Raw genomic sequence first — 22287 nt, 5'->3', positions numbered from 1 at the left:
TGCATTTACACTATATGCAAAATTCACCTTAATCTATTCCATACACAGAACATTAACACATTTAATTTCATACCAGTACCACAAAATTAAACAAGTTCAAGGAAAGCAACAGGACATTTACATAGTAAGTCAATAAAAGGCATACAAATGTGCAGAAGCTGTATCATCCTATTAAACAGCTAAAAGATGTAACTAACCATCCAAGGTATACAAAATACACTTTCTAATTATCAAGGAATATTTATCAAAAACTAGATTCTATATTCAGCTCAGTACCATTAATACTCCTTCACAGTAACTGTACTCATCACAAAGAATATGTTAAGACAAATACATAGTTGAAACAGTTGAAATGTATGAGTTTAATTAAAGAAAAATACAAGCACATTAATAAGACGGAATAAATGAAATTAATCAACCATCTGCTATAATATAAAGCATATAGATAACCAAAACCTAACATTGTTTAGGAACTATATACTACCAAAGCACAATAAAACCTGTTAAAATTGTAGTTATTACACTTTTAAAAATAGCTTTTTTATTTTACATCATGGAATTAATTAAATAAATCAGGAGCCAAATTTAAAAGCTAGAAAATAATTACAATTAATATAAATGAAAAAATGAGTTAAACAAGTAATATCAAATATAGGTTCGGTATAGTCTTGATTTTAGGTACAAAATTCAAAATACTGTGTCTCAATAAGTACACGTTCCATCTCATATGTAAACAAACTCCTGTCATTAATCAGTAAACAACAGTCCAAACTTAATGAAGTTTAAATCATCCACTAACAATAATAATATCTCTCATATAAATAATAAAAAGTTAGTATATGTAGTTAAGCTACATATTTCCACAGTGCCTCATCAGCACTGAGCTATAAATAATTAAGCCCAACAGGAATAATGGATTCTGGCCTGTCAAAACTAGGTTCTCTGTAGATGCTGCCTGAAAGCCTTTCTCTACTAAGTTTCATTAAAATCAATTCCCTGTCATGTCTGCACCAAGTAGAGGCAGCATAATTCAAATAAATACTATTCTGCTGGAAAGGTTAACTATTTCAAACAGAAATTCTAACTAATAAACACGTTGAGACATAAAGCCACACAAAGCTTATAGATGACTCATTTGACAAAATATACAATACATTTAGCTGTTATTAACTAAACTGAAAAACATACCCTTAAACAATACATGGCATTAAATGATGGATGTATTACTCACTCTAAAAAGCAAACTTTTTACTTAAGACTAATGCTAAATTGATTGACATTTTGTATAAATTTACAAAGTCCTTAACACTTCATATAGAGTGTTTAAAATGTAGAATATTTTAGTATTCTATCCAGAGTTTACAGTAAGTCTATAAATCTATTCTCAATATAATTTAAATTTATTACACAGAAATACCTCTCACAACTGAGGTTTCAAAAAATAAATACATATATACATAAAAGGCAACCAACAACAAGCATTCTAGTTTCATTATGAAAAATGTACAGTAACTAAAAGTTCAGCATGCAAATTACCAATACAAAAATCAGGCACTAACATTCACATTTTTGGTGAAGTTCCTTTAAGACTAAATAATACCAGTACATTTCATATGGTCAGCAATTCAGAAAAAGATAATCATACAACAAAATTTATTTTCCATCAAGCTCACACAAACTTAAAAAACATTAAAATTATACAGTAATTAGAATACTATGATGTAGAATCTATGACACATATTCCTGGACCACAAATGTTTTAATATATAAAATATTATTCAAAATGCATTTTGTTCAAGCAAACTGATTTTTAACTCTTTAAAAATGTGAAAAATTGGTTACACAATTGCCTCTAATAAAACACTGCTGGGAGATGTTAGTTTGAAAGTTTGTGAATACCTATTATAAGTTGGCATTAATATAAGGAGAACATGTGAATATGTTGCATTGACCATTTGCCATTTGAAACATTAATTTATACCGTGATATTAATTATAAAAAATGAAAAACCTGGAAATACTGACTAAACAATAAAAAATTATATTTTACACATTTTTATTAACTGTTTATATTAATTTAATTTAAAGAAGGTTTTCCTTTTAAGAAATAACAACACAAATAAATTACTACTTATAAAAACGGTGCAGTGGTTTGTTATATAAAGATTATATGAAAATTAGTTTAACTTAGATCAGTAACTACTAAATTATCCTGACAAATTTCTTTGCAGGTATTTCCTAAACTTATTAGTATTTACCCTAAAGATAAAATTACCTACAAGTACATTTTTAAAGTTGAAACATTTCAACAAATAACCAGTAATGGTATACTTGTAATTGATTAAGAAATGTAAATGCACAGTAAAGTAAAAGACCGAGTTTGTTGCATCCAAGAGATAAAGGTGCTTTCCTTACCTTAAGAGAATCAAAGCAGGCAATGACTCGCCCATTTTCTACATGACAACTCCGTGATGGGTGGGCAAATTTACACTCAGAATCAGAACGAGAACAGGTGCCCCTCTGGAACTCCCGGCAAACTTCCAGCGTCAGCCATTTTGTGTCACGACTCATAGAAACATTAACAGCCATAGTCTGGAACTTAAGTTAACTCACACTGGAGGGGGGAATAAAACTAGGGCCCCCTCTAAATGAAAAAAGATTAACTTCCTCAAAATGCTTGCAGGTGGTAAAAAGTAGGAAGTAAATGTTCCTTTGGTTGAACAAAATATAACGATGAATTACACTTCCTTTTTTTCTTCAAAGGGCAAAATAAAATTCCCACTAGTACTAGCTGCGTAATGAGTATCAGCAGAAAAAATAACTTTGGAAAAAATAAAACATAGAGTCCAGCTCTTCAGAAAATGCATTTGGTGAAGATTTCAAAGGAGTTAACTTTGCATACTGCCTTTTGGAGTAGGAAACATTGATCCTTTTACTAGTAAAAAAATAATAAATAATTCTGACTTTATTCCACAATATAAGTACTTAATGCTCCATTTTCATTCAATTCTTTTATAAAGTGTACATATATCAGTTATTTATTTTTATATTTTTAACCAAGATTCCAAATATACAAACTCTTTAAGCATAATGAAAAAAATCCTATTAAAAAAGGGTAAAATCAAATCCAATGTAGTGTAACTGCTCTCCAAGTAAGGTAGAACAACAGCAATTTGAAAACCAACTGAAAATAGAAAAAATAAAACAAAGGAAAAAAATTAAAAATTATATCCTCAGTGAACAAAGGCAAAATAATACAAATGATGGTCTACTTGGAGAAAGGATTACTGCACACAATGGCAAATTTCAAAATACTTTCCAGAAAAGAAGAACTTAAAAGAAAAACCAGTTCAGGGTTCCCAGCACTACTGTTGTTGGCGACAGGCTGCAAAAGCTGCTGTTTCAAAGAAGGCACCACTTCTTCCTTATTTTTCTTTACCAGCAATCTAATATTGAAAAACATAAAAACATAAAACAGACATATTTAAACCAAATGAAAAAAGTAATATTTATTACAAGTCAATGAACAATTGGTCCAGGTTTAAAGGAATAAAAATAAAGCAGGTGGCTGACAGAAAAGCAAAGAAAAACAGGCAGGCAGGCAAGCTTCTCGTTTCTGTAATAGTAACTCCCAGGAGCAGCTCTAATATGTTGTATGATCTGTAGACTCTGTTGCTTGTTGCACCGCCTTGTTATCTGAAACAAAAACAGGAAAATTTCCAACAATGACAATAATGTTGAGGTTGTTGCAAAGAGGAGTCAGCAGCCATTGTAGATATTTGAAAAAAGAGAAAGTGAGGGAGTCAGAGAAAGAGAGAGAGAGAGAGAGAGAGAAAGGGCATTTCTCCACATGCAGCAGCTGCGCATGGTACAAGGTAGTAGCCAATTAGGAACACCATTAGAAAAAGCTACTGGGCAGTTGCCCAATAAAAAAGATTGTCTCATATTGATTTTTTTTTCTGGCAGACACTCTCATTGCTATGCCCACCGCACAGGGGAAAAAAGCCTGACGCGTCAACCCCCCTTCTCTTTCTTTCTCTCTCTCTGTCTTCCCTGATACATTACCGATATTATCTATGCAACTCAAATTGTAATGGGGGTTTACTGCAGACACAGTGTCATTGAGAAAGGGGAGGAGGCAGTACTAGATTTTGGATTATAATTCTAAAAACTGTGAAAGACTACTGTAATATATCTAATTAAAATGGCAACATATTTTTGAATAAGCAACAGTTATTTAAAAAGGATAAAACATATATGAAGGAAAGCTTAAGGTGGAAGAAACAAGTAAGCAAAGGAAAAAAAAGAAGGATTAACAAAAATTATCACATGGCTGAAGAAATAGAATGGAGTGTGAAAAGAGTGAAGATAATCAAAGAAAGGTGCAGCGATTTGGTAAGTCGTAGTTAACAATGTGATATTCAAAGTCCATGGCCCAGTGCCAATAACTGAAGGTGCAGGAGACAAGCCCCAAGGTAACGCTGCAGTGCGTATACGATGGAGGTGGTGCGGAGATATGGGGGAATAGGCTGGCTGGCTGGTGGTGGTGGTGGGTAAAGGGGGGGTTTGCCCTATTCTAGCCCTGCCTAGCAGAGCACACAAGAACAAAGGCTTTAAAAAAAAACACACACACATTCTCAATATATGGTTTGCTTTTCTAATTTTAATGCTGATGTCTAGTTGTGAAAAGAAAAAACAAATCACAAAATCAGCTACAAATATAAATAATGTCACATTGAGAATTCTCAAAAATTGCCATTGATGGGATTAATATATTTGAAGTTTATTTAATTGACTGTAGCTGTCAACAGCCAAGTTAATTCAGTATTTTTTATAATTTGTTAAACAAAATGCATACTTTACAAATTCATATGAATACATGTAGTTATTATACAAAATCAATAGCTAAAATTCAAGATACAAATGCATGTGTTTAACATATACATGATGCATCTGCAATGGTTTGAGGTATATTATATGAATCCAGTAATGTTTGTATCTCTTGTATTTTCCTTAGCTTATTCATCACTCCAGCTCAGATAGCTCGAAAAAATGCAAGTTTAAAAATGTGACCCTTTTAAAAAACCAGTCATTATACTATTTAATACAGACAGCACTTTATTTGTCCTAAGGGGAAAGTTAGTAGTGTGCACCACCAACACTGAAATTTAGGAATAGAAGCCTATGTGACATATATAAAGCAAATTGTTTTTAATTTTATCTCTCTACAACAGTTATACAGCACAGAACATATATTACAAAGTATGCTAACCAAAATGCACGGGTGTAACACATTTTATAGCTTTTGTGCCAAGTTAGACCTTATAATGAAACTAGAAATGTAAATTTATAATTCAATTTAGCCAAAACATTAACTATTTATTTTTTAATTTGAAAGTGAATACCACAATATACAAAGTATGTAATTTTATGTTATTTTTGAAAGCCGTTTTATCTGATAATGCAGTAAGATATGCTGTTGTGATTTACAGAGTGGTGTCTTACTCATGGCAATGAAAGAATCATTATGAAACAGACTTGTGCTACGTATTCATTGTTACATCGTCAGGGGAGGCTTGTTTGTTTCTGGCATGCCCTGCTGGGTATCATATCAAAAGATGGTAACTTTATGTTTTGGATAGTGGCCTAACTGGAAAGGTAAGAGATAGGGTGGAGTAGGAGAGGGGTGGAAGAGCTGTTGTCTACTTCTTTTTTTCTGATTCTCTTTTTGAGGCAAACTTAAAATCTACAAACTAAAAAACTACAAACAGGATAACAAAAATCCACATTCTTCCAAAGACCACTCCCCCATCAAAATCGTTACTGCATCAACAAATCCTCTCACTTCATCTGGAATGGCCACCTCTGATGGTGGCAACAGGCCACGTCTGACCATCAGTATGGGGCTGTCCATAACTGAAGACCAATTGAGCAGACAACTGGGGAAGTTACACTCAGGAACAGACACAGGACCAGATGTAGTCAGTGCTCAAGTTTTTAAGGCCTCTGTAGACCAATTTTATATAATCCTCTGTTATTTGCTGTGGAAAATCAAACTACATTGTTTTTGCTCCAAAGAAGACAGGTGCGTCTTTACCTAATGACTACAGACAAGTGACAATTATGTCCCACATTATGAAAATCTTTTGGGAGGTTGGTTGTGGACTATATGAGTCCTCTTGAGGGTGACCTCCTGGACCCACTGCAGTTTGCCTATCAAACAAAGATTGGAGTGGAGGATACTATTTTCTAACTGCTTCAGAGGGTTTATCCTTACCTGAATAAAGCTGGCAGCACAGTGAGGATTATATTGTTTTAGTTTCTCCAGTGCTTTCAATACCATCCAGCCACTCCTGTAAAGGGGTAAACTCAGAGATAAGCAATTGGATGAGACTGCTGTGCCCTGGATAATGGACCATTTCTTCTGTAGACTGCAGTTTGTGAGGCTCAAGGACTGTGTCTCTTATTTGCATGTGGTCAACATTGGAGCACCACAAGAAACAGTTGTATCTCCTTTTCTCTTTATTCTATGCAAATCAGACTACAAATATAACACCAGGGCATGTCACTTATAAGGTGTGTTGATAAGGGAGACGGTATAGAGTATAGGAATCAGAAGGAAAATTTTGTTTCCGGGTGCAGAAAGAATTGTCTGCAATTTAGCATCAGCAAAATCAAGGTACTGGTTATTGACTTTTGCAGTACTAAACTGCCTATAGGTCCATTAACTAATCAGGGTGTGAACATACAGGTGGTGCAATCCTACAAATACCTAGGGGTCCACATGAATGACAGGTTAGACTGGTCTTATAGCACAGAGTAACTATATAAAAAAGGGCAGAGCAGGCTGTCTTTTATTTAGAAGACTGCGTTCCTTTAATGTGGATAATGACATTCTTCACATATTTTACAATTCTGTGATGGCCAGTATGATTTTCTATGTTGTGGCGCGGTAGACCAAGAACATCAATTCAACAGAGGCCCAGCAAATCAACAAACTAATTAAAAGGGCAGACTCAGTTATGGAAAGCTCTCGGGACCCCCTGGAGATAGTAGCAAACTAAAGAATTAATACAAAACTAAGTGCCATTATGAAAAATGCTGCACGTCCTCTCTCTGACACACTAGCACTGAATACTTTCAACCAATGCATTATTCAGCAAACGTGTGTCAGGATATGCTACTGGGGCTCCATATTACCAAGAGCAATAAGCCTGCAAAATGCCACACTGCAACTGCCAAGTTAGATGTTTTTATTTATTTTCTTTTTTAATTTTCTTCTTCTTTTAGTCATTTGGTATGTGTTCGGACCATAGTGTGCGTGTAAGTTTCTATAAAAATACAAATTTCCCCCTGGGGACAAATAAAGTTCTAAGAAATAGAAAATGTGTTAAAAAAAATAAAACAAAGTCAGGATAACTATGATAATTGATACATAATTATGGTTTCCCTGTTTGGAAAACAGTGAAAAAAGCAAGAAAAGATCAAATACAAGGCACTGCATAAACAATATTGGGATAAAACACTGAATAAAGATAAATCCAAGAAACACAAAGCTTTGAATTTATAATAATAGACAATAAATCAGAATAAAATACAAATACTACAAGAAAACACTGAACAAATAACATAATTTGAGACACAAATGCAAATCATCCTAAAAACCTGAACAGATAGGTATACTGAAAGAATGGTCAGAACGTCTTCAAAGTCTAATGACGTGATTGTAAACAGTTTCAAAAGTCGGAGGGAGAAGGAAAGGGTTGTGGTTGTGCATTGTGAGAAGAGCCAGGTGTGTCAGAAAGTAACTGAACGCCCCCTGCCCAACATCTCTTTTGCAACAAGTAAAGGTGGCTTCCTGATTTCTTAAACTGTGATAAAAATGACATATGAAAATTTCTACCTGTTGACCAATTTCTACTGGTGTCTCATTTCTACCAGTATACCACCCACCACAACAAAGACATACAAAGAATATATAACTAATTTTATGCCTTCAGCCCTCACAATGTGCAATCACCCACTATTGTACAGTATAACAGAAGATGATTTACCCATGTATTAAACCACAACCATGTTTAAAACGGTCTGAATAATTTTACATTAAAAAAATCACAAATTCTCAGACTTATGGAGGTCTTTCCACTCTTATACAAGATAATATTCTTTTTTCTATTTAAAAGGAGCTGCAAGATATGTAGTGGTTTGGATCAGAAAAAATAAAAGAATGAAAGACAAAACAAATAAAACAAAAGGACTTCACACTAACTTGATTTCTTTGTCCTTAACTATAACTTGAATTTATCCAATGTTTGGATAACAACATACTGCAAATTGCCATCTTAAATAGATTGAGAATGATGGCAAAGAAGTAATCATGTCACATGACTGTTATAGCTTCTCTAAATTAAATTCCTGCAGCAATAAACAGAATACAAAATGGTGTTGCTGGATGAATAATAAAATATACAAACCAACTGAAATAAACATATTAAAATTCCAAAACTGGAAAAAGTTGGAGAAAGGAAGTCATAGTTCTCAAAAGATACTCACGAACTGAATATAACTTTATCAATAACATTATTGTACTTTCTGTCAAATCTTGCTAAGAAGATGCCAGTTATTTCTGACCATGCTCTCCTTTACTTATCCTGCAACTTTGAATATCAAGCCCTACTTTTTCATCTTGTAACTGGTGATTTAATTGATTATTGCAAGCATATGAAAACTAATAAAATTTTCTCCAGATAAGTTAATACCGCTGTCAAAAATACAGTACAGTACACCTTTGGAGATACCCACAAAAACATTCTCAGAAAAATGTATTGCAAGTTAGAGGGGGTAAATAATTTCTTACAAATGGACATTAATAAAATGCAAACCAGAAGGGCAGCAAAATTAATTGATCACTTCTCCAAACTTGCATATACAACATCACCTATAGCTGAAATGGAAAGTAGCATTGAATACAGAATTTCCTCCTTGTATTCCTTGCCCTGTTTACAAGCTGCCATTAATTAATTAAATCTGTATAAAAATCTTATAGTTCAACACTCACTTATAATATGGTACCATGTCAGAAACAATTCATGGATATTGTTACAGAGACCAACCTTTAGACAATAATATATTTCCACAATTTCTAAAGTACTTATTACAGAGTATACTCGTAACTGGAATAATTAGAAATCTATATTTTTACAGTATATTATAACAACTGCACCTCAAATATAACGTCTCCTTAAACTAGCCAACCTTCCTAATGTTTCCTAACTATCTGTTATAGAAACTATTCTTTTAGTTGTAATAAATATATTGCAGAGTCCACAAATAATATGAGTGCTTTCAAAAGCAGTGGCTGCTGCTTCATCACCTGAGGCCACAGGTCCGCCACGCCCTCAACCCTCTGCAGTTCCCATACCAGGAGAAGGTGGGAGCGGAGGATGCCATCATCTATATGTTACACCGATCCCTCTCCGACTTGGACAGAAGCAGTGGTGCTGTAAGAATTATGTTTCTGGACTTCTCTAGCACCTTCAACACCATCCAACCTCTGCTCCTTAGGGATATGCTGACAGAGATGGGAGTAGATTCATACCTGGTGGCATGGATCGTGGACTATCTTACAGACAGATCACAGTATGTGCGTCTCGGAAACTGCAGGTCTGACATTGTGGTCAGCAACACAGGAGCACCGCAGGGGACTGTACTTTCTCCGGTCCTGTTCAGCCTATATACATCGGACTTCCAACACAACTCGGAGTCCTGCCATGGGCAAAAGTTCGCTGAAGACACTGTTATCATGGGCTGCATCAGAAGTTGGCAGGAGGAGGAGTATAGGAACCTAATCAAGAAATTTGTTAAATGGTGTGACTCAAACCACCTACAACTAAACACCAGCAAAACCAAGGAGCTGGTGGTGGATTTTAGGAGGACCAGACCCCTCATGGACCCCGTGATCATCAGAGGTGACTGTGTGTGCAGGGGGTGCAGATCTATAAATATCTGGGAGTGCAGCTGGATGATAAATTGGACTGGACTGCCAATACCGATGCTCTGTGCAAGAGAGGACAGAGCCGACTATACTTCCTCAGAAGGCTGGCGTCTTTCAACATCTGCAATTAAATGCAGCAGATGTTCTATCAGACGGTTGTGGCAAGCACCCTCTTCTACGCGGGTGTGTGCTGGGGAGGCAGCATAAAGAAGACAGATGCCTCACACCTGGACAAACTGGTGAGGAAGGCAGGCTCTATTGTAGGCATGGAGCTGGACAGTTTGACATCTGTGGCAGAGCAACAGCCGCTGAGCAGGCTCCTGTCAATCATGGATAATCCACTGCATCCATGGAACAGGATCATCTCCAAATAGAGGAGCAGCTTCAGCGACAGACTGCTGTCACTGTCCTGCTCCACTGACAGACTGAGGAGATCGTTCCTCCCCAACACTATGCGATTCTTCAGTTCCACCCGGAGGGGGTAAACGTTAACATCATACAAAGTTATTGTCTGTTATACCTACATTTTTATCACTCTCTAATTTAATATTGGTTTTTATCAGTATGCTGCTGCTGGAGTATGTGAATTTCCCCTTGGGATTAATAAATTATCTATCTATCTATCTATCTATCTATCTAAAAGAGCGAATCTCTAAGTAAACTGAAGCAGTGTTTGGGAAAGCACAATTCAGTTTGGGTTGTCATGAAAAGAAGCCAGTGCCTAAACATTATCCAATTCAACTAAAAATAGTGCATTTCAGACATCTTTATTGACTCAGGCTATAAAAAATATATCCAGGTCTTGCTCCTAATTGTGAGTGATGTCATCAATCAGCTACTTCTCCAGGTGACACATTTTGGGAAATTTCCCTAATCACACCATACTGGAAAAACAATCTTTGCTTATTTATTATTCTTAAATTTACAATAGTCTTTAATCGTGTAACATTTCAGGTGGAGTAATATCCAACAAGACATTATTGCTTAGTGAAGAATTGTGATAACACACCACTGGCATAAAACCATATCTTGCTAAACTAGAAGAATCATATTTCACCTACCAAATAATCAAAAAGGAAATATTCTTCTCCATAAAAACAGAAAAGAAGTTAATTCATTTTATGAAAAAAAAAGTTTCAAAGTTCTTTAAAATCTGTCAGAGTTTAATTACTGTCCTTAATTAACCAGGCATCCTACAACATTGCTATGATACCTTTTTCGGATATTTCTGTATTTTTGAGTGACTACAGAGAGGACTGGACGGTCTCATGGTCTGGAATCCCTACAGATTTTATTTTTTTTCTCCAGCTGTCTGGAGTTTTTTTTTGTTTTTTCTGTCCACCCTGGCCATCGGACCTTACTTATTCTATGTTAATTAATGTTGACTTATTTTTATTTTTTACTGTGTCTTCTATTTTTTTATTCTCCATTTTGTAAAGCACTTTGAGCTACATTTTTGTTGTATGAAAATGTGCTATATAAATAAATGTTGTTGTTGTTGTACATTATTAAATTTATTTCCTGCTCTGTTCTCTAGATGGGTAGGAAAGGAGTATGTGATCTACTTTGAAAAAGATGTAGTACTGTAGATCTTACTGGTTTGTAATTTATTCTTTGTAATGATATTCTTAAAATAAAATAGAGTACAAGAAAAGATAAGTGATAATGTTTCATGTGTGGTCCCCGGCTGGGGCTGGAACCTGGCCGGGACGCCCAGGAGGACAAGAGGAGGGCTTGTGCCTCCTCCAGACCGCGAGGGGGCGTCTGTCCTGGTTATGTTGGGGGACTCAGGTAAAGGGCTTGGAAGCCCAGCCCTGTAGGGACCCGTGGCCACTGCCAGGCGGCGCCCCGATGCCGGTATATCCCGTGTGGTCGCCCAGGAGGACCAGAGGAGGGCTTGTGCCTCCTCCAGACCGAGAGGGGCGTCCGTCCTGGTTATGCTGGAGGCCTCGGGTAGAGGGCTTGGAAGCCCAGCCCTGTAGGGACCCATGGCCACCGCCAGGCGGCGCCCCAGTGCAGTGCCTGATTATCCCGGGAGCCCGCACTTCCGCCACACCAGGAAGTGCCGGGGGGAGACGACAGGGACACCCGGACGGCTTCCGGGTGCACAGCCGGCACTTCCGCCAAACAAGGGCGTGTCTGCGGAGGAGTGCCGGGGAGCAGCTGGAGCCCATCCGGGTTCCCATAAAAGGGGCCGCCTCCCTCCAGTCAGCGGCGAGAGTCGGGTGGAAGAGGACGGAGCTGAGAAAGAAAGAGAGAGGACGGGAGGCGGCCAGGAAGGCATTGAACTTGTGAGGCCTGGACAGTTGGGGAAATCGGTGCAAGAGGCACTGGGGTTTGAGCACAGTTTTTGTAAATATTGTAAATAAACGAGTGTGTGGTGGAACCAACAATGTCTGCCTGCCTGTGTCCGGGTTCAAGTTCACACATGGAAAATATTAAAGGTAGGCAGAAGCAATGTGAAATATGGTAGAAGAAGCTTTGTTACTTGAGAAAAAAAAATCACACAACTAAATATACAGTACAGTATTCTATAAAACATAAAGAATGATTACAGAGATTATTAGTTTCAAACTATGACTAAATTTAGTCAAAAATGCTTATATTAAAGAGGATGTGACTTTATTTTTCAGTTGATCTAATATCTCAAATTACCTCAAATTCTATTCCCCATTTTATGAACCTGCCTATTCCTATATGGAATTGGAAATCTAAAATCAACCTGGCAGCAATCAGTACAAGACAGAAACCACTGTCTACTTCAGTTAGTGAAGTATAGACATTGCACCTACACAATTGCAAAGATAGTAGCACTGTTGTTTATTTTCTTCATGTGAAAAATGCAACATTGAACACTTGAAAGTATAACTCATGCCAGTGAATCCACTGTACCTAAAGTATTACAACTCAACATTGAGGATTTCTATAGTAAATGTACTGCACTTGACTCACATAGGGCTGCAATCATGATGGGCAAAATGTTTAGGGTTGCTAGCAGAATGAAATCTCAGCAACTAGCTGTGCAATTAATATGCTTCACAGCACATTGTTTACAACTCGTATATAAGGGTAGCATCAAAAAACTTACATTGGTAGATAAAGTTGACATACTTCTGACAGGAATACTTTTATTTTATCATAACTAACCAAAATTGCAAGATAGACTCAAGAGTTGTTTCACATCGAATGCCATGAAAGCCCATATGTTCCAGCAAGTAGGGATCAGAGAGGTGGGTTTTTCATACATATCTGGCAATTAATATTATTGTGAAGTACTACCGTGTGTAATGTGAAGGCCCAAGCAAGGTTGTTTCCAACAAGAATGGGTCTTATAAAATGTCTGTACTTTTTACTGGATATTCTGTTAGTGCTACTTTTCTTTGCAACTGCAAGAATCTACTGCAAGTATTGGGCATGCATATCATCAACCAAACTGGTTATTTGCACGTCTGAACTACGACATTTCAGAAACATCCCAGGGAACACCTGTATCTTACTGTGGGAAGCACATTTGGAGGCCAAATACTGATGAAAACTCATCACAGTGGTGATCTTAGCTTTACATCAGTGTAACCCAGAAAGAGTGTTTTACTTGTGGAATTCATCAGTAGTAGAACAAAATGAATTATGGCATCTTGGAAACAACATAAATTGCGTACTTGGACCCATGGCCCACAAAGGCTAGCGGTTTACCGTCTGGAAATTATCATGTTTCCACCTTAAAACATCATTATGAATATGTATTGTTGAAGGCAGGTAAAGAGTTGGATTTACTGGCTGCTTAATGGATTAGTGTGAAGAAAAGTGTGTATAAGTTCCTTAAAACACGTAAGTGAATTTCTGGGCAACAAATTAATCAGATGACACACAATCATCACAGAAATATTATGGCATTAATTTTCCTAATTTCAACCATGCCTGGCAGCTCAGTAGTACATGAAAGAGGCTTCCCTATTACGCAGCTAGTCAAAAATGACTGGAGAGAAACCTTACCAAGTGCAACTCTCAGTGACTTAATGCATATTAATCGGTATAATGAAACAGTCAATACATTTGACTTCAGCAGGTCAGTTAATCTGTGGTATGAGGACACTGTTTGGCCACAAAGACCAGAGGTGGGCAGTTATCAAAAGGAAGTATCATATCACCAGAAATTATATTTGCTCAGAAGGCTAGTGACAATATTTAAATTTAAACACTAATATTGAAATGGCTATGATTTGCTTGTTTTGAAATGCATGCTTGTTTATTTGCAAACTTGGGCCACTGCTACTGTCTCTGAATACAGTACACATACAATACATATATATATAAAAACAACAATTGTGTGATTTCATTATGATCATTAAATAATACAAATGTAAAACACAGTTCTGTTTTATAATTGCTTTTTTCAGTAAATTTAAACATTAACAGAAAATATTTTTTAAAACGCTTAAGGGCCAGTAAATTTATGAAGAGCCAGTAAATTCCAGACCGTTGACCAGTGAAGTTGCAACTTTAATTATAATACTTCTCATAGACAGGATTTATACTGGAAAACTTCCAGGAAATAGATACTTCTCCCAAGTGATTCCCGCAATATATTATGTGAAAATTTAAAAATAACCTCCTGGTTAATTTCTTCCAGAGCTAGCAAAATAATACCAATTGCCCACAAAGTTTGTAAGCCTTCAATGTGCAGTCCCCTTGAGCTGTGAGGAAGCAGTGCTGAAAGCTCGATCATCATGTGATCCCAAATATATATGTGGCCTACTTCCCCCCAGCACTTCCGGGTGTGGCGGAAGTGCTGAGGGCCGGGGCTCCTCAGGTATCTGGGCGCCCCCTGGTGGCTATAGGGTTAAGCTTCTAAGCTCTGTTCCCATGGTCCCCAAAGCCACCAGGGCAGTCACCCCCTCTTGGACTGGAGGAGGCGTAAACCCTCCTCCAGTCCTTCTGGGCATCCCGGCTGGGTGCCACCCCCAGCTGCTTGCCACTTTACACTCACCTAAAGGATTATTAGGAACACCTGTTCAATTTCTCATTAATGCAATTATCTAATTAACCAATCACATGGCAGTTGCTTCAATGCATTTAGGGGTGTGGTCCTGGTCAAGACAATCTCCTGAACTACAAACTGAATGTCAGAATGGGAAAGAAAGGTGATTTAAGCAATTTTGAGCGTGGCATGGTTGTTGGTGCCAGACGGGCCGGTCTGAGTATTTCAAAATCTGCTCAGTTACTGGGATTTTCACGCACAACCATTTCTAGGGTTTACAAAGAATGGTGTGAAAAGGGAAAAACATCCAATATGCGGCAGTCCTGTGGGCGAAAATGCCTTGTTGATGCTAGAGGTCAGAGGAGAATGGGCCGACTGATTCAAGCTGATAGAAGAGCAACTTTGACTGAAATAACCACTCGTTACAACCGAGGTATGCAGCAAAGCATTTGTGAAGCCACAACACGCACAACCTTGAGGCGGATGGGCTACAACAGCAGAAGACCCGACCAGTACCACTCATCTCCACTACAAATAGGAAAAAGAGGCTACAATTTGCACGAGCTCACCAAAATTGGACAGTTGAAGACTGGAAAAATGTTGCCTGGTCTGATGAGTCTTGATTTCTGTTGAGACATTCAAATGGTAGAGTCAGAATTTGGCATAAACAGAATGAGAACATGGATCCATCATGCCTTGTTACCACTGTGCAGGCTGGTGGTGGTGGTGTAATGGTGTGGGGGATGTTTTCTTGGCACATTTTAGGCCCCTTAGTGCCAATTGGGCATCGTTTAAATGCCACGGGCTACCTGAGCATTGTTTTTGACCATGTCCATCCCTTCATGACCACCATGTACCCATCCTCTGACGGCTACTTCCAGCAGGATAATGTACCGTGTCACAAAGCTCGAATCATTTCAAATTGGTTTCTTGAACATGACAATGAGTTCACTGTACTAAAATGGCACCCACAGTCACCAGATCTCAACCCAATAGAGCATCTTTGGGATGTGGTGGAACGGGAGCTACATGCCCTGGATGTGCATCCCACAAATCTCCATCAACTACAAGATACTATCCTATTAATATGGGCCAACATTTCTAAAGAATGCTTTCAGCACCTTGTTGAATCAATGCCACGTAGAATTAAGTCAATTCTGAAGGCAAAAGGGGGTCAAACACTGTATTAGTATGGTGTTCCTAATAATCCTTTAGGTGAGTGTATATACTGTATATATATATATATATATATATATATAGATATGACAACAACACTCATATCAATGACAAAACAATTACATTAACAATCATGTTACATTATTTTTAAAAATTTTCCTTTTCTTTTTCATAACTTCTTTAACACAGTACTTCTCTGCGAAGTGCGGGTATTCTGCTAGTATATATATATATATATATATATATATATATATATATATATATATATATGTGTATGTATATATATATGTATGTATATGTATATATGTATCTATACTAATAAAAGGCAAAGCCCCCACTGATTTATCACTAATTCTCCAACTTCCCGTGTAGGAAGAAGGCTGAAATTTGGCAGGCTCATTCCTTACAGCTTACTTACAAAAGTTGGGCAGGTTTCATTTCGAAATTCTATGCATAATGGTCATAACTGGAACCTATTTTTTCATCCATATACTATAATAGACTTCTGCTCGATGCCCATGGGAGGCGTAACTCCGTAATTTAGTGCCTGCCCATATAATGCCGTCCGTCAGCGGCAATCCAATAGAAACACTGCCGCTAAATATTCATGGGTGAAGGACTGTGCTTATGCAGAGGAAGATGAGATGGTCAGGGTGGTGTTTGGCACACACTCGGTGAAACTGCGAGAGAAACTTTTAAGTGCCCGGTCTTAGCTAACATTAAATACAGCTGTGGACATCGCATGAGATGGCACCAGCACAGCTGGGAACCTTCGATGCATGTACACCGAGTTGCTCACGTGAAATGACGCATTGCACAGACAAAAAGCAACAGTTCCAAAGAGTGCTGAACAAAAACCGAATTACACAATTGAGAAGACAGCAAAAAAAATATGAAGCATCTGATACATACAAGCATATTCATAAGTGCAGCTACTGCGGAAACAAAGCACACGGTGGAAAAGGTCAATGTCCCGCTAAAGGAAGACAGTGTTAAAAAAAAAACCCGTGCATGCAGTGTGTCACGTCTCAGATAAAGAGGAAGATGAGCTGTTTATTGATGCAGTAAGAAACGAATCGATGAATGAAACCTTTTATCTTTACAACGATTGACAAACACGGAATGTAACTTCAATGTAACTTGAACACAACACATCCTACAAATACGAACTTGATTGAAAGAAATAATGATAATCAAATCCTTGATGACAGCAACACTCAATAACACTCACTGTATATTGACAATCATGTTACGTTATTTTTAAAATGTTCCCTTTTCTTTTTCCTAACTTCTTTAACACACTACTTCTCCACTGCGAAGCGCGGGTATATATATACCCCGATCAACATACACTCAAATAGATAAACCACACGCCGTGGCGCAATGGTAGAGCCTTCGCCTCTAGCGTCGACGACCGAGGTTCGATTCCCGAGAGGGGGTGCACGGAGTATGTACGCGCGCATTTTTATTCATTTTACCTTCGCATGCCCTTGGTTTGAGATGTATGAAAGAATATGCGGTTAACGCAGAAAGACAGATCATCAATTGAAGCTTTATGAATAATGGATACTTTATTCGCCATCAATGATTGTTTTGGTAAAGCCATACTCAGTGTATTCATTAGATGAACGGTAAAAAAGTATGCCAAAGAGAAAAGGTGATTCTCAACATAGAGCCTTTAAAAACCGATGGGAGGCTGAGTATATGTTTACTGACATTGCCGGTAAACCCGTGTGTCTCATTTGTGGAGCTAATGTGGCTGTAATTACAGAATTTAATCTAAGATGGCACTATGAGACAAAACATCAGGATAACCTGAAAGACCTGAATGCAACGCACAAGATACAGAAAGCAGAAGAGTTAAAGAAGAATCTGACACTTCAGCAGACATTTTTACCCGTGCAAAATCACAAAATGATTTCAAGTGAAGCTACTTTTATAGGAGACACAAATGCACCAGTGCAACTTGCCCCACTTTCCCTGTTGCCAAGAAATGTTGAACCAAGTCGGAAAAACGGTGTTCCCAAATACGCACTTTGCTGATAAACTGAGCGCACTGCGCACTGAGTTCGCACGGCGCTTTGGTGACTTTGAAGAACAAAAAAAGAATTTTGAGTTGTTTCGCAACCCATTTGCTGTTGATGTGGAAACTGCACCTGTGCAGATTCAGATGGAGGTGATTGAGCTGCAGTGTAATGGCACACTGAAGGCAAAGTACAATACTGCAGGGCCCGCACAGTTTATTCACTCCATTCCCACAGAAATGCTCCAGCTCCGTCTACATGCGGCTCGAACCTTGTGCATGTTTGGTAGCACATATCTGTGTGAGAAGCTCTTCTCAGTCATGAAGACTAACAAAACAGCACACAGGAGTCGCCTCACTGATGAGCACCTGCAGTTCATCCTGAGAATCTCCACAACACAGAACCTCACACCAAACATAAACGAACTTGTTGCCAAAAAAGATGCCAGGCGCCCAGCTCTGATAAAATTAAATATGAGCAAACACAACTGAATGATTTAATTTGTTATTGCTGAAAATAACAAATTTTATTTATATTTCCAGGTTTTGTTATGCAGCATGTTCATATTTGAATTTGTATAATTTTGACAGGATATATTTTTATGGAGAGCAAAATCTTTTGGGATATTTAAAATTTAAGTTTATTTTTTATATAAAATTACATAAGAGTAAAGAAATTTGAATGTTTGTTCTTTTAACATTTACTTTATTTCTAACTTGTATAACTTAGACAGGATATATTTTTATGGAGAACAAAATATTATAAGTTATTTAAGGTTTGAGTTGATTTATTCCGGAATAATATTCCTGTCTGTTTTTATTCATATTTATGTTCAAAAAAGTTAAGTTTTAAAAGTTTTACAGTTTTAAAAGTTTAGTTTTAGTGTGTTCAATAAATGTTTATCCTGTTCAGCCCGCGACCTAAAGTGTGTTTTGGATTTTGGCCCCCTGTGCAATTGAGTTTGACACCCCTGATTTAGTCGACACAAATCTCTTTGGTTGGAATGTAAGGCGGATTTACTCTTTACATTTGTATGGTGAAGAAAAATTTATGCAATGATGCCTACATTTAACTTACATTCCTACCAAAGATATTTCTGTCGACTAAATAAAAATTCCTTCTATTTAAAATTTAAATAAAACTTGAACAGATACGATAGTTCATAATATCCACGCAGACTTGCACGTAAGAGCGGGAGTCATCCGTTTTAACAAACAGCGTATTGCACTGATACGAAATAGCCTGCCCATTTAATTATTTAGGAATGGAAAAATAAATTAAGATTTTGTACAAATGATGTTTTTCATTTTTCTTCCTTGATGGATTCTATACATTTATATATACATCTCTCACCCAAAAGCAAAGACTTTGGAATACACTGTTTATCTCTGAGCCCACAGTGTGTTGACATGTCTAGATATGGAAAGAAAATGTTGCATTCCTTTCACTTTAAATGCTTTTACTAATGCACCCATATAAAAAAAAAAATTGTCAAAAATATCAAGACCTAATTATCACAGCCCAATTGTGAATGATGATGTAATTTGAAATTCACATGTAATTTAATAATATGAAAAATGCCATTAATCTTTCAAGACAAAAAAGAAAAATAAAAGACTTTCCATGTTACCAATTTCATCCCATAGTAGTGTGAACACAGAATGAATGATTTAAGCTTTGACAGCATAAAGGAGTGACCAATCTGCTGTGAGTTGCAATTATTTCAACTTGTAGTGCCTCACAATTGAATAAGAGAATTACAACTGATTGCTGCCTAAAATAAACAATGTGCATAGTCCCGATAAAGGAATGGTGATTTGCGTTCCTCCTCTGAATGTGATAAATGAGGCTGTCCATACATCTATTCATCTTCTATTTCAAATACCCAAATTAAAAGTGAAGGGAGCCAGTGTCCCTAGTATTAAGGTTGCCCTATCAATAAATTCAGGCTTTGAAAATAAATCAAAAATCCAGTAGTTCAGAACTTACTATATACAGTACAATATTTGGCAAAGGTAGTAAACAACAAAGTCAGCACCATGTCTGGTCATTTTTAAATAGCTCCTTAGCTTTTTGAACTTGTATGTGAGTATGTATTTCTGGTGTATGTATTTACTATACAGTATATATGTATAAATGTCTACGCATGGAAGTGTGTGTCTATTTGTCCGGCCCAGAAGTGCGAGGCTACAACAGCATGAAACTCAAGTTAACGAGTTGGAACAAGAAAGAGACTCTGTTGTCAAAGTAAAACTACAGAGAGAGAGAAAGACAGAAACTCTTACACAAGTAAGATGAGCACATCGGTAAAACAGTATCCCTTTTACTTTTCCTCTCGCCACTAATTCACAAGCGAGGCGAGCACGTCAGCGAAACGAAAACTAGGAGAGAGACACCCAGAGTAATTCCTTTCAATTACATTTCATTTTTTTTTCTGACGATTTCAATAGTTTCTAGAACCCTGGGCTTTTTACAGCACAGGCTTACACCACTAGTATATATAAATATATACAGTATATATACAGCTCAAAAAAGGTAAGGGAACACTTTTTAATCAAAATATAGCATTAAGTCAATGAGACTTCTGGGATATTGATCTGATCAGATAAATAGCAGAGGGGGTTGTTAATCAGTTTGAGTGGCTTTGGTGTTAATAAAATTAAAAACAGGTGCACTAGAGGGGCAACAATGAGACGACTCCCAAAACAGGAACGGTTTAACAGGTGAAGCCCACTGACATTTTTCCCTCCTCATCTGTTTTTTCACTAGTTTTGCATTTGGCTATGGTCAGTGTCACTACTGGTAGCATGAGGCGATGACATTCCAGGAGACAGGCAGTTACTCTAGGAGAGCTGGACAGGGCCGTAGAAGGTCCTTAAGCATCAGCAGGACCAGTATCTGCTCCTTTGGACAAGGATGAACAGGATAAGTGCTGCCAGAGCCCAACAAAATGACCTCCAGCAGGCCACTGGTGTGAATGTCTCTGACCAAACAATCAGAAACAGACTTCATGAGGGTGGCCTGAGGGTCCAACATCTTCTAGTGGCTCTGTGCTCACTGCCCAGCACCGTGGATCTCTATTGACATTTGCCATAGAATACCAGAATTGGCAGGTCCATCACTGGTGCCCTGTGTTTTTCACAGATGAGAGCAGGTTCACTCGGAGCACATGTGACAAACATGAAAGGGTCTGGAGAAGCCGTGGAGAACGTCATGCGGTCTGTAACATCGTTCCACATGACCGGTTTGGTGGTGGGTCAGTGATAGTCTGGGGAGGCATATCCATTGAGGGATGCACAGATGTGGCCCCTAAGCCAAAAGGTTTGCCCAACCCTGGGTTATATGCATTAAAAACTGCAAAACTGACACCTTGGAATTAATAAAGTATCTATCTATCCATGTCGTAAACCAAACAACTTTAATTTTTATAGTACCTAGGGGTCATGAAATTTGTCGTATCAAAATGAGACTAGGACCAAAATTTTTGTGAAAATCTCTAGTTTTTGATGAAGCAAACCAAATTCCAAAATATCAATTAGCGCAGATTTTGTTTCAGCATTTTTGAAATTTTTTACATCTCATATTTAAGGAAGTTTTAGGTCTCAAAGTGACTACAAAGTGGTTTAAATGGCTACAAATATTAATTTTATCTGCCATTATTCTAAGGGCTACAAATTATCCAATCTCTCTTATCTCCAATTGATTTAAAAATGTATTTCTTGCAGCACTGCTTTTCGATAAAGATCTGATCGCGTTTTTATCATTACTTGAAGAGAAAATGGCATCTGAAATTTTACAAATTTTAACGTTTGGGGTCGATTTAAAATTTTTTTTTTTGAAATGTACGGTTTTCATTTTGACATGAAAACCGTAGATTTACCATTTTGACTATTTAATTTATTTATGGCTTTTGTGTCAATTTAGCAAATCTATTTACACATATTCTTAGTACAAGATTTGAAGAATATTTTGTGAAAATCCTGTTAATAAATCTTTATTAGTAAAAAAAGTTATAAACAATTTTATCCAATAGTAATCAGCTGTACGATTTTCACTTTTACATAATGTAAATGAATTTAAAAATAAATATAAAAGAATAGAATTAAATAGACTTAC

General features: G+C 37.1%; 1 protein-coding gene across 2 annotated transcripts in view; it reads right to left on the bottom strand.

Moving 5' to 3' along the window:
- Nucleotides 1–22287, bottom strand: part of mbnl3 (muscleblind-like splicing regulator 3) — a 183661-nt gene that overhangs the window by 115171 nt on the left and 46203 nt on the right. For both annotated transcript variants that reach the window (XM_039766224.1, XM_039766225.1), the window contains exon 2: nt 2415–3445. In XM_039766224.1, the coding sequence (XP_039622158.1) occupies nt 2415–2588 (174 nt within the window). In that variant the 5' untranslated portion in view covers nt 2589–3445. The remainder of the gene's footprint in view (nt 1–2414; nt 3446–22287) is intronic.

This window comes from Polypterus senegalus, chromosome 10 (assembly GCF_016835505.1).
Source record: "Polypterus senegalus isolate Bchr_013 chromosome 10, ASM1683550v1, whole genome shotgun sequence".
In the NCBI taxonomy this organism is placed as follows: Eukaryota; Metazoa; Chordata; class Cladistia; order Polypteriformes; family Polypteridae; genus Polypterus; species Polypterus senegalus.
This window is presented reverse-complemented; position numbering and strand designations above follow the sequence as displayed.